Raw genomic sequence first — 17,134 nt, 5'->3', positions numbered from 1 at the left:
GTTTATGAGTAACATAAAATTTAAAAAGTGAATTCTAATAAAATTTGACACTTTTAGGGTCTAAAATAAAAACATATAAATTAATGTCTGATTTATTATTTGTAGAATATACTGTAAAGATATTGACATAAGTATTTTTTTAAATATTCAAAATTGCTTAATATGATCAACAGCTATAGTGTGACAATTATTTGAAATTGAATAAATTATTATTTCAGCACAGTAAAGAAGATATGTAGTATAGATATGAGGGGACAGAATCGGTCATTACTGGATCTCAGACAGTCCGTGTTTGATAACTCAGGGTTACCATGGCAAACTGGATTGTCTCAAACTTCTGGAACCAGAAACAAGTAAGTATTATAACATCAAAAGGGCCAACCAGTTCACGAAATAATCAACCTGCCATAATCTAGTAACAAATATACAATTAAGTTCATGCATCCACTTATTTTAAACATCAAATGTTGCCTTTAAGAGTGCACCTGATGAAGAATTTCCATGATACATGTGTTGTGGGTATGGAAGTCAATTTCATTGTTTTGATTAACTTTTAAACTATCACATTTCATATCATTTATCAAGATGGTTAGTATTTGGTGACAAGCAATTAGTAATTAAAAAAGAAGAGTTGATTAATTTAAAACTATTACAAGTGCCAAGCTCCTTTTGTTAAAGTTTTGAGATGTATTATGATAACATTTCTCTCAAGTGTTTTTTTTAACGTATCTCCTTGTTTTTCCTAAATTTGGAAGTTTAGAATTATAAACTAAAGTTATATCCAGTAAAAACTTGCTGCAGTATATCCGACATGATTTTCCCTTTTTTTTTTAGATTGTCAGTATCCATTATCAACAAGCCAAGTTTTACCAATGAGGTAGAGGGATTGTTTGGTATATTTGACGGAGGAAGAAATGACGAGGTTGTCAAGGTGATAACAGACAATGTGGATAAAACCTTGCTTGGAGAAATACACCACCAAACTACACATTACAGTTATATGAAATATACCATGCTGGCCTTACACAGGTAAAAGAAATAAAAGAAAAAATGTTGTTCTACATGACACATTAGGAAGTGCAAATATAACTTTACATTCATTCTCAAGGATTATTCAATAGGGATGGGGTGGGGGTTGTTATTTCAATTCAAGTTCATGGAATTTTTAGTTAAAATATAAGAAGATTGGTCTTATAGTATGCTTTCAGATAAGAAAACTAAAAAATGGGATCATCTATATACAAATCTTCTGTAATATTGAATAAGTTAGTATAACACGCATTCTTTCTATACCCCCGCTTTAAAAAAGGGGGGGTATACTGTTTTACCTCTGTCTGTCCGTCCATCTGTCCGTCCGTCCGTCGGTCCGTCCGTCAGTCAGTCCGTCCCATGAAACTTTCGTCACATTTTTCTCAGGAACTACAATACAAGGATTTCTGAAATTTGATTTCAGGATTTATATAAGTCAGCTATACTGTGTGATGCGATTTCAGATTCATCACTCAACAACTTCCTGTTTACTAAACACTTATATGATTTTACACATGATAGCCAAGTTGAAAATTTTTCGTCACATTTTTCCCAGGAACAACAATACAAGGATTTATGAAATTTGGTTTCAGGATTTATATAAGTCAGCTATACCGTGTGATGCGTTTTCAGATTCATCACTTGACAACTTCCTGTTTACCGAACACTTGTATGATTTTTCACATGATAGCCAAGTTGAAAATTTTCCTCACATTTTTCTCAGGAACTACAATACAAGGATTTCTGAAATTTGGTTTCAGGATTTTGTAAGTCATCTATACCGTGTGATGCGTTTTCAGATTCATCACTTGACAACTTCCTGTTTACTGAACACTTGTATGATTTTACACATGAAAGCCAAGTTGAAAATTTTCGTCACATTTTTCTCCGGAACCACAATACAAGGATTTCTGAAATTTGGTTTCAGGATTTATATAAGTCAGCTATACCATGTGATGCGTTTTCAGATTCATCACTCGATAACTTCCTGTTTACCGAACACTTGTATGATTTTACACATGATAGCCAAGTTGAAAATTTTCGTCACATTTTTCCCAGGAACTACAATACAAGGATTTATGAAATTTGGTTTCAAGGTTTAACTTAGTCAGCTATATTGTGTGATGCGTTTTCAGATTCATCACTTGACAACTTCCTGTTTACCGAACACTTGTATGATTTTTCACATGATAGCCAAGTTGAAAATTTTCGTCACATTTTTCTCAGGAACTACAATACAAGGATTGCTGAAATTTGGTTTCAGGATTTATATAAGTCAGCTATACGGTGTGATGCGTTTTCAGATTCATCACTCGACAACTTCCTGTTTACCGAACACTTGTATGAATTTACACATGATAGCCAAGTTGAAAATTTTTGTCACATTTTTCTCAGGAACTACAATACAAGAATTTCTGAAATTTAGTTTCAGGGTTTATCTAAGTCAGCTATATCGTGTGATGCGTTTTCAGATTCATCACTTGACAACTTCCTGTTTACCGAACACTTGTATGATTTTACACATGATAGCCAAGTTGAAAATTTTCGTCACATTTTTCTCTGGAACCACAATACAAGGATTTCTGAAATTTGGTTTCAGGATTTATATAAGTCAGCTATACCGTGTGATGGGTTTTCAGATTCATCACTCGATAACTTCCTGTTTACCGAACACTTGTATGATTTTACACATGATAGCCAAGTTGAAAATTTTCGTCACATTTTTCCCAGGAACTACAATACAAGGATTTATGAAATTTGGTTTCAGGGTTTATCTAAGTCAGCTATATTGTGTGATGCGTTTTCAGATTCATCACTTGACAACTTCCTGTTTACCGAACACTTGTATGATTTTTCACATGATAGCCAAGTTGAAAATTTTCGTCACATTTTTCTCAGGAACTACAATACAAGGATTGCTGAAATTTGGTTTCAGGATTTATATAAGTCAGCTATACGGTGTGATGCGTTTTCAGATTCCTCACTCGACAACTTCCTGTTTACCGAACACTTGCATATTTTTACACTTTTAATATTATCCACTTGGGGCGGGGGTATTATCAGTGAGCAGTAGCTCACAGTTTCACTTTACTATCTAGACTTTTTTTCTATTTTCAGTAAGCTTAAATCTGTAGGACAGAAAGTTGGGGCAGCTGGTGTCCTTTGCCATATTAGGAGGTCAGAAGCAGAGGACAAGTTTGTACTCAATATTGCTAATGTTGGTGATACCATGGCAGTAATCAGTCGCCATGGTGAAGCAGTGCCCTTGTCAAGGTTGTTTGTTGTCAACAAGGACAAGGAAGAGAGACAAAGAATTTATAAGTCTGACGGAATCATTACTGAGGTATAAAACAAAATAAACAAAGCATCACAAAATACAGGGGAATTTTACTGTTCACATTTTTGATTGATTGATTGTGCAGCCATGCATATTATTTAATGCAAATAAGAAATGAGAAAGAGCTCCTGGCCAACATTAACAAATGATTTCTTTATCAACCAATCATAGCAAGTTTTAGTCCCTTTTCATTTTATTATGAGATTAAAAGTGTACTCTTTTGTAATCTCCAGTTTCCTCTCCCCAAAAAGAAAGAAAGCTATGTTGTACTGTATTGCCTAACCAGACATCCTACAAGTAAATTTGACCTATGACAGCAGACTTTTGGGATTCTCTTGCTAACATCTGTTCTTCTTCTTGTGATTTTGCTAAAACATAAGGATTTAAAAAAAAATACACACACATAAATCTTTATTTTTCTGGTTTGATTCGAAAAAAATAAGCAAGTTAACTTGATTATTTTATACTTTCTTATGAACATTTAATTTTTTGGGGTATTAAAAAGATTTGTTAAAACTAAAAAATTCACAGAACAAAGAAAACAAGTAATCATGATTATTGCAGGAAATATATCATTATATTTTGTTACCCTTGATTTGAAAATTAGAAAAAAAAACCATTTAAATTTAATGAAAACAATCTTATTTGATTGGTTCAGCACAGTTACAATGATTTTCTATATTTCAGGATGGTCATGTCAGTGGTGTTACATGTAATTCTCGTCTGCTTGGATGTAGCTTTCTGTTCCCTCATGTAGTCCCAGAACCTCATGTGACCAGTATCAATCTCAGACCAGAGGATCAAGTCCTTATCATTGCTAATCATGGTCTTTGGAAATATGTGTCATATCAGGAGGCTGTCAATCAGGTCATAGACATACCTGATCCAGTATTAGGTGCTAAAAAACTTCAGGACCTTGCTCAAGGATATGGGTCTAAAGAGAGCATTGGGGTTTTAGTTGTTAGGTTATTATTATCAAATAAAGAAAGACATAGATTGAAGGATATACTGCAGACTCAGTTTGAAGCTGAACAAAACTTATTATCTCAACTCAAAAGCCGAGATTTGAGGAGGGAAATGGAGAAAAGGAAAAGGCGTTCTGAAATGATGGAAGAGGAAGAAGTTGTTCCCATGGAAATAGTGAAATTAAAAGATCGACATAGAACACGTGTTCAGGCTTCGTCAGTTTTCAATGATGAAGGTGGAGAATATGTTAGTCTGAAAGATGTCAGGGATCAGAATGAATCAACTAATCAAAATGATGATAGTGGACACAATAGTGATTTTTCTGATAACTGGGAGGAATTATTGCAAAAGAGGCTAACCGAAGAAATAAAAAACAAAGAGTTACAACATGTGTTCTTAGAGAGAGGTGAAGGACTAGGTCAAGGGTTCATGTTTGTTGATGAATTAGAAGATGATATTGACAATAATTGGGAAATAAGTGATAGTGATAAGAATCTGTTACTCCCTAAAAATGGTAAAGGATCAAAAAACAATTTCCTGGGATCCAGTCCTCTTATAAATCCATCAGCTTCTGTTCAATCTGTAGAATTCCAGAAAGAATATAATCATTATCCAATGAACATTGATAGAGACGCCATATTGTTTCATCAGATGCAAATGGTGCGAGCAACTCGGCAGAGTACGGACAGTTTAAACTCGACACAGTCTGTGCCGGCTAATCCAATGAGGAAAGATTTCAGTGGAGGCCTTAAAACATCATCCCATAGCATTGAAGTTTTGATTCATAGTCAAGAACCTGCATTGTCTGCTCATAGTATCGGAGGATCAGAGCCTGAACCCAATCCATCTTATCAAGGAAACCCTCACTTACAAACTGATCAAGTTTTCTTGCAAACGGAAGTTGTTCCACAAAATTCTCCTTTACTGAAAGCAAAACAAAAATCAAAACATTCCAAAAAAGACAAAACTTTAGTTCAGAAAGAAACTAAAACTACAGCAGTTATAGAAAATTCAAGTGTGCAATCACAAAATGACAGACATGTGCTAAATGGAAAACAGGAAGTTTCTTTGAAGAAAAAGGGAAGCTACTCACCTGAAATCAATGGACAGAGATTACAACAACAACACAGAGAAAATACTGTAGAACATGTTGTTCAAGTACATAATTCTGACCTTGACCATAATTCAAGTGGTCAGGAGGTCAAAGTTAAGAGATCACCTCCAGTTTCACAAAAATTACATCAGTCAACACATCGTTCACCTCCAAATAGAGTTAAAAATCTTTTGAATGGACACAGTCCAACAGAACAAGGTGAAAACACTAATATCTGTGATAATTCTGTTGTCAGTGGTTACAAACATGTCAAAAACGTCAGTGAGAAAAAACACCGAGCTCCTCCAATGCCTGTGGCTATACCACAGATATTAGAACGTTCCGATTCTGATGTGACCAATATAAGGGCAACAAGTGGGATACCTGCAATACTTAAAAATAGTCAGAATTCTATTCATATGTCATGTGGGGTATATGAAGATGTTCAGCAATTTGACTCACAAAAGCAACATGACAATCAGAACTCTACCGAAGGTATCATTAACCACCGTAGTTCTTTAGAGCTACCACATTCTCCAGTGAATGTGAAGGAAATGACTCAGAGATATATTAATACAATTAATGCAAATCAGAAGTCACATGTGGCAGATGACAAAACAGGAGCGAAATATGTTAACACCATCGCAGTTCTCCCTGTATTTCCTGAACAAAAACCAAAGCATCTCAAACAGAAAATGTACAAAGTAGAAACAGACTATAATGCAAACTCTATATCTAGTTTAGAGGGTATATATCATCTGATTGGTAGTTCAAAATCAAAGATGGAATCTCCAATAGAGACGACACCAAAACCATTGACAAGATCCCGAAGTTTAGAATCACTGATTGGTCGATCAATTAGTCAGCAAAGCATAACAGTGACTTATTTATAGGGCAAAATATTGTTTGAAATTGACAGTACATCTTTATATTAAAACAAAACATTCAAATTTATTTAAGTCATGTTTTGATTAATGCTGTGAAATCTAGTCTTATTCGTTTTTTAAAGAATCAAAATCTGGTATTAAGTGTCTACAGTTACAGTATTTTATCAAGTTTCCATTTATACTGAGAAATGGTTTATTTCAATTTATAAATGATAATTTTTTTTAAACTTAAATGCTTATTTGTTATTACTGAATTGGATTTTGTATTATTTCCATGCATTGTTAAGAATTGTTCAGGAGTTCCATAAATTTTGAATTTTGCAATTTGATAAAGTTTTTCAATGTTGTTCATTTTATTCTTTTTAATTTTTGAAATATTAATGATATACAATTTTGTAATGGTTAAGTCACAACAGTTCTATCATAAATGCGAAAAATTAAAATTTAATTCATACATCTATGCAAAATTGATATGCTATTCCTGTATTTGTTGATTTGGTTTTATTATTGAGATGATTTCTTGTTACAGATATTTCATCTTGAAATTTACTATTATTAAAATAGGTATGTGCCACCAGAAATTATGTAACTTATGTGAGTCAATTATGGTTATATATGGTTTAAATCAAAGAAATACCTTGCTGAGCAATATATAAAGGGTCAAGCAATGTCAGATATCTATGTAACATTGGTCAGGATAACCTGTGTTATAACTTGAATGCTGTGCATGTTTGAGCTTGATTGTAATGACCTGAATGAAAAGTACATTTTATTGTGTTGTCTATAATTATTCTGCAATAAATCCAATTTTTATGACACACTATCTTGTTTCATACTCAATATAAGTTAAAGATACAAGTCACATCTCAGTTTCTTTTGCCTTTAAAAATATATTTTAAAAAAGGACCAGTTCATAACAAGCACATATCAGTGGTTATCCTCTTATGCCATTTCAAATTGATATTTGATATGCATATCTGCTAAAATGGTTCTATTATGATGGTGTCAGAACTACGTTGGATTACCTTACCTGAGGCAGTTTGGAATTTAAGAATTTTTGAGACTATTTCAATGGCATAATCCAACATAGTTGGGAATAGTGAACTGACAATATACTATGTACCAGATTATAAGAATATCTTGGTGTTGTTATGAACATCGAAAGAGTGGTCACTTCATCTAATGTTATTTATGCCAATCCTGTGCATAACGGTCAACATATTAATCCGAGACCAAATGGAACCAAACTTGCTCAAATATTTTTAAAGTATTTATTAGTAGTTTCAATTAAAATTACCGCTGTAAATTGAAAATAACTTGAGGGTTAAGTGAAAGTAAAAGAGAGTCGAAAGATACCAAAGAGACATACATACTCAAAAATAAACTGACCACCTTTGCTAAAAAGAAAAAGACAACAGACAAAAAAAAGTACATACATAAAACTTAGATTGAGCAACACGGACCCCACAAAAACAGGTCTGATCGCAGGTGCTACTGAAGGGTAGGCAGATCCTGCTAAACATTAGGCACCCGTCGTATTGCTCATGTTACTAAAAACCCGATAATAAGTCTTAGTCAGTAGGCCAATTTGGAAGAAATGAGGATAGGATTGCAGAAACGACATTTTGAACATATTCGGTATCATCTGTGAAGCGTATATTCCATAGCAGTCAACCAACTCGTGATATCATCCGTAAAATTTATAAAGGGATGGTTTTAATGGCTTCATTGTGATCAGCAACCATCTATCAATGAAATCCTGCGTGTGTATCAATTAGTTCACATATAACATCCAATAGGTTAAGTATTTAAGATGTTCTAAATAATCAAGAGAAAAACTCGACCTTGCGCAATGACATGATATGTGACAGACTTTACTGTTGTATCTTGTATCCTTGTCATGAGAAAATAGCAGCTATATAGCCGAAAAAAGTTATAGGAAACTGCTACCTCCTTTTCTTTCTTCCTAAGAAGTTCCTGTTGGAATAGTTATCAAAGGTACCAGGATTATAATTCAATACGCCGGACGCGCGTTTCGTCTACATAAGACTTAACAGTGATGCTCAGATCAAAATAGTCTTAAAGGTCAAACAAGTAAAAGTTGTGCCAAATATGGCTTAGGTAATCTATGCCTGGGATGATAAAATCCTTAGTTTTTCGAAAAATTCAAACTTTTGTAAACAGGAAATGTATATAAAAATGACCACATAATTGATATTCATATCAACACCGAAGTGCTGACTACTGGGCTGGTGATACCCTCGGGGACGAAACGTCCAACAGCAGTGGCATCGACCATGTAGTGTACACAGTTATCAAAGGTACCAAGATTATAATTTTATACGCCAGACGCGCGTTTCGTCTACAGCATATATAGTCATTAATGACGCTCATATGTCAGCTTCACATGAATGAAGGAAGAAGTTAATGTCTGATATTTTTCCGGTTGGAACTTAAAAAGTTGTAAAGGAGAAGAAATAACTTTTTCATACTTTCTTATAAAATTTAAGGTTTTGATGCCAATATATTGGCTCTATCTTTAATAAATAATCAGCCCAAAAGACGATTCATCCAATTTTACTGACTAGTCTGATCATATTATGTCTCATACATTTACCACACATATTGTGATTATAAAAATTAACTAAAAACACGTCTCTCAAGATCTTAGTATATATTGAGTAGACCTTCTGATAGCATCTTAAAACATTTTCTACATTACTTATTATTCTTATTAACGCTGCAGGATTGTTGACACAAAGGAGCACGTGTTTATCAACAGATAATCGGCATTCCTGTGGAACTATTTCTTTACCCATCGTTCAGGAGCTTCCATAGAAGAAATGGTAGAAGCTGGTATCACCACTAAACTTCACGGTTTGTTTTAAAGATGATGTATGCTCACTTGCACATTATTCAAATTTTGATGACTGTGTAACGCATCTATCTAATCGAAACTGACATACAAGAAACCACTGATACAGTGGTAAAGTTGAAATCATCATCTTTAGGTCGCCATTGTGAGTTGGTTAACCGTTATTGAATATCTGTGGGAAAGATGATCACAAATATGGTCCTGTTTCATTTCTGAATGAAATTGATCACCGAATGTGTACTTACCACAATCTGTCAACTAGTGCCACATGTGTTGCAAGATATGAAATCGCCATGATTTTGTTGGGTTCATGTTTCCTATCATTTAGGTTTCTATGTTGTGTTTTGCAAACCTTTGTTTGTCTTTCGTAGTCTTACTATTTGTTGCCATGTAAGGTTTTTTCGACTGATGAATTGTAATTGACCCTTTTTGTATCCTACGCCTATGTTTCTTTTTTCTTTTTCTTTTATAATTGCAGATTGGTATGTCTTAGCTATACATATATTTCGAAGTTATAAACAATTTAATGGATGACCTTCAGCATTTTTAATAGTAACGATAGATGGACTTCATATGTTTTATTTTTTATTTTTTTTACATGAATGACATTAAGAGCGCTAATGATGTTGTTTAGTAATTTTCAAAAGGTTTATATTTCCGCAAACGATACTATCAATTGAATATTCTTTTCCGGTTGAACACCAGACTTGCAGTTAATTATCGAATATACGATATAAGGAAACTATTATTTACATCATCATATCAATAACTAAAGCGGGATATTTTCTAGTCATTATATGGTTTGTAAATTATTATTTTTTACATTGTAAAGATAAGTAGAAAAGTAATTTATTAAGTACTATATTGAGGTCAAGATAAGATATTGGTCAAGCTTGACAAATCTGCGGGTACTACTATTTGTGAATCTCTCTCCAACTGTATTGATCTTTTTTATTTTACCGGTTCCCGGTTAGAACAGGGATGAGCGCTTTAAATTTTTTTGAACATCACTGTATTCTTTTTGTGTCTGTTTAAGACTAGAGCCAATAATCCAGTGTCTTTTAATGATTGCTGTCTCCCATGTCAGTTTTTGTAAGCTTGCTCAACTGTTTGGCTTTAGCTTATTGTTTAAGACAGTACTAGTAACGTGACCATTTCATAAAGATGACTGTTTAAATTGTTTCACAGATAATGGACAAAGCTGATTTGCTATTTTTCATTTCAAAAGACTGAAGGTTGACTTATTTTTTGCAGACTTTAGTTAAACCTATTATTACTTAACCTTTCAAAGAAATTATAGATTCTTCTAAAGGTTAAAGGAGTTTTTCCTCTTTACAGAATGAACAGGAATATCTGATAAAATGCGGTGCTTGCTGTTGGTTGTCATCCAAAGCGTATTGGCATCAGGTAAGAGCTAGCGTATACTGACATCGCAATAACAGTTGGATAACCATATATTATTTTTTATAGCATCATGTTGAAAATAATTGTGTTAATTGTATAAAACTTCATCATAGATTTATTTTATCAATTTTCACTTATGATGGATTGATTGTGGGTCCATCTGGGCTCTTCGAAAATAGTTTACCCTTTTTGTTATTGGCGTTCGTTTTTTGCTCAGTCTGTTGTTTTTTGTCCAGTGGTCTGTAGACAGTTGCATGATATAACGCAAAGATATGTTTGTTTAGTTGATAAATAAACTAGCTGAATTAATCTGATACCTTAAGTGCAGAAAGGTCATATGTAATTTCACTTTAATATCATGAATATGTTGAAATTTTGATATATTGGATATATATTGACTTAAATTGGCTTAATATTTACCGCAAAAAATATGTTCTCTACAATATATAACATCGTTGTAAAATAAATTTCAACGGGATATCTTTTTGGATAAAGCTTTTATGCATATCTTAATATTAATAATATAATCTGTTAACGAGGCTATTTTTACAGTTTTGCATAAATATAGGAGTGTGAAGGTCTTATTAAAAAGTGTTTTAATCAAATTTCAAAATTATGAAAATATAAATTTGTTATGAACATCTGAAGGAGGATTTTCGTATATTCTCTTTAAGTACAGGCGTTTTACGACAAAAATAGAGGATTTATTTTGATTTTATAATCAAGTTAAATATCTAAAACTTACATCCTCTTCATTGGTTTCAATTTTATTGTCATTATTTGTTATGTTTAAATTTTGTATTTTTATGGAAACCAATTACGTAACTCTTCTGGCTAACCAGGAACCGACCACCAATCGTCTAGTTGAAATATTATTTTGTTGCACTCTATGTAGCATTTTGTTAACTATTGTTTTGAATTTAGCAATTTGATGCATATAATTCACCAAATGATTTCTAATTAACAAATCAGTTGCTTGATGGATTTTAACAAAGTCGAGTTTTTTTCTGGATTTCCACTTTTTTTGGTTAACATTACTGTTTAACCGGTACATTTGTAATGATAATCTTGTTTTTCACTAGATAATTTTAAAGAAACTCTGCATTTATATACAAATATTTTTTTAAGAAAGTCATGTAAAGAAAAGCAAGTGATGTCAATAAAAGTAAAAAATAAATTATGCATTTTAGAAACATTTGGTGAAATTATCCTATCCAACAAAGCACAACACACTCATACTGGAGAAACAGTTGTGTTGTCATGCAAGTATCCTGATGGTGCCACAAGAATCAGATGGCGAAACTGGCAAGGAATTATTGCAAAAACCTCGAATGTAGAATCGAAACATACTGTCGACCAAAAACGATTCAAAGTTATCGCAGACCACATGAAGGGTGAATACAATCTTAAAATGTCTGGTGTGAACCAATCTGATAGTGGTCTTTACTGGTGTGAAATGCAAATAGGTGGAGAAATTACACAACAGAGGGTCACATTGTACATAGGCAAGTTCAACTTAAAATTAGTTATGCAGTATTGGCATTGTTCCTCGTACATTATTATAAAAAAGAAAATATGTTTGAATCTAAATTGACAGTCTAACGCAGTTGGAATGGCGGTTGGTGATATTTTGTGACTGTATTTCTAATTTTCTTTCGTTTGAATTCTTTCGTCCACGTTTTGATCCTCTGTGATTTAATAATTTACCACCATTACACCTTATATAAATATTCAGGATTTTCATTTGTTGATAATTGCATATTTGATATCATCAAGACACTTTTTTTTTTTTATTGACAACGTATTATGATTTGGTAACAAAATGCGCTTGTTGTCTACACAAATCCATCGATGGCGCTCAAATCGAAATTGTAAGAATACTAATACATTGAAAGTCGAAAGGTATAACAAACAAAATTCACTAAAACTCCAGTGTCATGCTTTGCTGTGATGAGAAAAAACCTAATGTTTCGAATGTTTCGAATTATTTAACATATTCTAGGATCTTACAGATGGGTATTTATAATAATGATAAAGTAACAAAAAAAATTAAAAACTACAGTCTAAGCAGATTTTTATGCACCAAGACAACTCTGTCAAACTTTATTATGAGGATCAAATTCAATATTTCATAACCGTTTTTAACTTACCAACGTCTTATTTTATGTGAACCAGAATGATGACTGGGTTCATAGTATATGTTGAATAAAGGCAACAGTAATATACAGCTGTTCGAAATTTATAAATCTATTGAGAAAAAAAACAAACAAATCCGGGTTACACACTAAAAAACTGAGGAAAACATATCAAATATAAGATGAGAACAACGACACAACAGAAACACTTAAATACAAGACACACAGAAACGAACTAATATATAACAATGGCCATTTTCCTGACTTTTTGAAAGTGACTAGTGATTTAAACTAAGAATATTTTAGTGTTAGAATAAGCAAATTACTGGTTAATTTAGGTGGAAATGATATCCAGAAATTGCGGTGTTTTGATAAAAAAAATGAAACCCACTAGTCAATAGTCAATCAAAGTAAAAAAATATTATTGTATATTTCAGATCAATATGGTGAAATTGTCCTGTCCAATAGGGCACAACACACTCATATTGGAGAAACAGTTGTTTTGCCGTGTAAGTATCCTCATGGTGCCAAGAAAATCAGATGGCGACGCTGGCAGGGTATTATTGCAAGAGGCTCCGATTTGAAGCTGAAAAATGCTGACGACCGTAAACGATTTAAGGTTGCTGCCGATCAAATGAAGGGTGAATACAATCTTGAAATATCTGATGTGGACCGATCTGATAGTGGTCTTTACTGGTGTGAAATGCGAATTGGTGGGAAAATTATGCAACAAAAGGTCACATTGTACATCGGTAAGGCTCACTTAAAAAATAGATACAAGTTATAAATTTCATGCGTACGATTCGCGTTTCCGAATTTTCGTTCATTAGGCACGACCAACGCCTTATATTTGAGAGACTATAGCTATAAAACAAAGTTAAATCCAACATTTTCTACATAAATAAATGCCTATACCAAGTCAGGAATATGACAGTTGTTATCCATTCGTTTGATGTGTTTGAGCTTTTGATTTTGCCATTTGCTTTGGGACTTTCCGTTTATAATTTTCCTCGGAGTTTGGTATTTTTGTTATTTTTCTTTTCGCGTAACAGTTTTAGTTTACCCATTCCTTCTTTGTATTCTTTAAGAGTGACAAAATTTACTGTCAAATTTAGGAAACAATTATACTCGTAGTTTATAAATACAGAATATATTTGCCTTAGTTTGTAAATGGACTCTATAAATCATATAATGATTTAAAAAATTCTTCTAGAGTTTAACCAGTAATTCCATTAAAAACTTAAAAGGAAAATTAAAAATTTCAGATACAAATAAAGATGATGAACTTGTACTTTCAAACAAAGCGCATTATGGTTATGTTGGGGAAACAGTTGTTTTGTCATGCATGTTTCCTCGTGGAGCCACAAAGATCAGATGGCGTCGCTTGAAGGAAATAATTGCAAGAGGCTTGGATTTAAATGTGGAAATCCCTGACACCCGCAAACGATTTAATATTGTCGCTGATCAAATGGAGGGTGAATACAATCTTGAAATATCTGGTGTGATACCATCGGACAGTGGTCTTTATTGGTGTGAAATGCGATTAGGAGGACACATTATGCAGCAAAAGGTCACACTGCACATAGGCAAGTTTTTCTTTGAAAATGTTGTGATTTAGTGTATGGATAGTTCGTGAAGGTAACGATGGAAAAAAAAACCAAAAACATCAACACTTAAATTTTTTATTTATCTCCTTATTCTCTATCCCTATATCAAATATTTTTTAATAATAAAACTATCAATAATGTCCAAGATTTTGATAACTAGTGCATTTTACATGTTTTCATGTCTTTTTTTTTTTTTTTTTATATATGATGCATGTTGTACATATCGCATCTGCATCGGGGTAGAAGTAAAAGAAATATCATGCTATTATCTACTGTTCATAAATCAAAACAGAAATATGATATAAGAGGACACAAATATATCATCGAACATATTTACATTTATATATATATATATTCATATATTTTGCAACATTTGTTTCATCATGTTTTCTGTGTTCTTTGTCATATATTCCACATGTATCATTTTGAATTTCAATTCATATTCATATTTCATTTGACGATTGACGACGAATATTTTGCGCTTATTATTACAAAACTGGCTATACGATACGGTATGTATTAAGTATATTTTAATTATGTTTACATTTCAAAATCAATTCTACAGAGAATTACTGTGCTGTTATATATTTAGGTTTAAATATATGCAAATGCTTTGCATGAACTCAAAATTATTGCTTTTGATATACATGTTTTTTTTTGGTCAGCCTCGATTCATTAAACTATATAAATTTTTTAAATATGTTCATGTCAACGTAGGTCTACAAATAAAAAATATCTTAAAAGTTTTTCCGAAACATTTTAAAAACTTTTGACTGATTGAACAAAAAAAAACATTTTAAATTTGATTGTAACTTTCTGTAACAATTCTGTCATAGGAACGACGATCAATTAGTATTTAAACGATGTAGTTGTGTTTTTTTTTATGGATATGCGGACCAAACTGGCTGTAGTACATTTCTTATTCGAAATAGGAAGACGTGTACTAAATGTCAACTAGACAGCTAACAGTCTACACTATAATACAAATGAAAAACAAATAAAAATCAGCATGCAATTTTGGACGATATATAAAAGGTACAAAATTAATACCGAGAATAACATAAAATTAATACCGAGAATAACATTTCTTATCAATTGTCGAGGAAACACCAAAGCAAGTTCGTTAGTTGCGTTCCGATTTTTTTTTTTTGTAAAGTTATGATGTTTTGTAAAATATATAGTAAAAGATTTAAATATGCCTTTGTAAGTAATTGTGGTTTTTTTTTCTAATATAAAATATTGTATTTGTAGATTGTGATTCAAGGATTGTGGTGACGTTTTGGACTTATATTAGTATATTGTTAAATAATGATTTAGTTCTTTACATGCTATTCAATACAATTTATTACAATTCCTTGATGTGTTTGTTATTTTGATGTTCCGTTTTGAATTTTCCTCGGAGTTCCGTATTTTTGTGATTTTACTTTTTTCTCAATGCAAATATATCTTCATTTGTTTTATTTTGGGAATTATAAAAAAAAAGATGAGCGTAACGAAGGACAGCATTGCACTAAGGGTTCCAGATGAAGGTCAATCCAGAGACACGCTGTTATGAAGTCATAACATTTGTTTCATTTTCATTAAAAAAATGAAAACAGCACGTTTTAATTTTCATGGGTCCGATGCTGCTGTTCTTGACCTTATCCTATCAAGAACAATTAAAGACGAATATTTGAATAAGAAGGATGTATACCAAATGAAACAGTTAAAGATCTTTATAATCAAAAAGGTCTTATAAAAATAGCCAAATCCTTCAAAGACCAACTGTGCCAAAGGGAGTTAATACCTTAGTTTATAAACGGACAATTTTTAAAAGATCGAAAATGATCCACCATTTGTCGAAGGACATATTTGTTTTTAACGCGAAATTTAAAGATTAACCAGCGCTTCACCACTTCCAGATTCAGTAATCATATGTACATCGATTATATTCTTAAATTGTTTAAATGTTAAAATAAAGGATTAAAAAGCCTGTGGAACAAATTTCTGACACCTAGCTATTTGTTCACTCTCTTCGCTAACACTACATGACAGGAACTTTCACAGGCTTTTATTCGTATACTGAATATTTGTTTAGGATCAAGGCTGAACAATAAATGCGAATTGCAGGAACTTACTTGTAGTTTTTTTTATTTACATACTTTTTTCGTTTTTTGGCCGTTTCCGATTGATTTTTTTTATCATGACATTGTTAGTTCGTTTTCGACTTATGAATTTGATTTTCTCTTTGGTATTAGCCTTTCTGTTAGTCAAAAGTTACAGTCAACTGAAAAGGGTGTTCCAAAAGAGTCGAAATATGGCACCAATTACTACGGAGAACACCTTTTGAAGTTGTGAACCTCCTTTTTATGAAGTCATCTAAAGATTCTTTTTTTCATCATTACTCTATAAAATTCTGTAAGTCACTGCTTGATAAACGAATAAGTTATTGACAACTCACTTGGAAACCCAACATATACCCTCACGACACTAACCAAAGAGGAAATCCTGGATAACCAAATTAAACATATGCAGTCTATCCATCATTACTTCTAAAAATGCTGAAGGTCATACATTAAATGGTTTATAACTTCCAAATATATGTATAGTTAAAACATACCAATCTGCAATTAAAAAAGAAAAAGAAAAAAGAAACATAGGCGTAGGATACAAAAAGGGACAATTACAATTCATCAGTCGACAAAAACCTTACAAGGCAACAAAAAGTAGACAAGCAAAGGCTTACAAAACACAACATAGAAACCTTAAGGATAGGAAACAAAAGCACGGCGATTTCATATCCTGCTACACATGTGGCACT

The 17,134-nt window shown here is 32.4% G+C and overlaps 2 protein-coding genes across 7 annotated transcripts in view; both read left to right on the top strand.

The window, feature by feature from the left end:
* Positions 1-7,133, top strand: part of LOC134722095 (PH domain leucine-rich repeat-containing protein phosphatase 2-like) — a 58,928-nt gene extending 51,795 nt beyond the window's left edge. For all 6 annotated transcript variants that reach the window (XM_063585565.1, XM_063585570.1, XM_063585567.1 and 3 more), the window contains exons 14-17: positions 219-353; positions 835-1,029; positions 3,148-3,373; positions 4,055-7,133. In XM_063585565.1, the coding sequence (XP_063441635.1) occupies positions 219-353; positions 835-1,029; positions 3,148-3,373; positions 4,055-6,319 (2,821 nt within the window). In that variant the 3' untranslated portion in view covers positions 6,320-7,133. The remainder of the gene's footprint in view (positions 1-218; positions 354-834; positions 1,030-3,147; positions 3,374-4,054) is intronic.
* A 2,671-nt stretch (positions 7,134-9,804) lies between these two features.
* Positions 9,805-16,209, top strand: LOC134722094 (junctional adhesion molecule-like). The gene is made up of 5 exons (XM_063585564.1): positions 9,805-9,988; positions 10,527-10,595; positions 11,783-12,097; positions 13,165-13,479; positions 13,993-16,209. The coding sequence occupies exons 2-5, from the start codon at positions 10,550-10,552 to the stop codon at positions 14,343-14,345; spliced, it is 1,029 nt and encodes a 342-aa protein (XP_063441634.1). The 5' UTR covers positions 9,805-9,988; positions 10,527-10,549; the 3' UTR covers positions 14,346-16,209.
* The last annotated feature ends 925 nt before the right edge of the window (positions 16,210-17,134 follow it).

This window comes from Mytilus trossulus, chromosome 6, assembly GCF_036588685.1.
Source record: "Mytilus trossulus isolate FHL-02 chromosome 6, PNRI_Mtr1.1.1.hap1, whole genome shotgun sequence".
Lineage (NCBI taxonomy): Eukaryota > Metazoa > Mollusca > Bivalvia > Mytilida > Mytilidae > Mytilus > Mytilus trossulus.
The sequence above is the reverse complement of the archived record's forward strand: the minus strand, read 5'-3'. Positions and strand labels throughout refer to the sequence as shown.

Excerpts from the sequence above, each read along its gene's own strand:
- LOC134722094 (XM_063585564.1), top strand. The coding sequence starts at position 10,550 with ATGCGGTGCTTGCTGTTGGTTGTCATCCAAAGCGTATTGGCATCAG. Across the intron at positions 10,596-11,782 it reads CCAAAGCGTATTGGCATCAG|AAACATTTGGTGAAATTATC; the intron begins GTAAGAGCTAGC and ends TATGCATTTTAG. Across the intron at positions 13,480-13,992 it reads AAAGGTCACATTGTACATCG|ATACAAATAAAGATGATGAA; the intron begins GTAAGGCTCACT and ends TAAAAATTTCAG.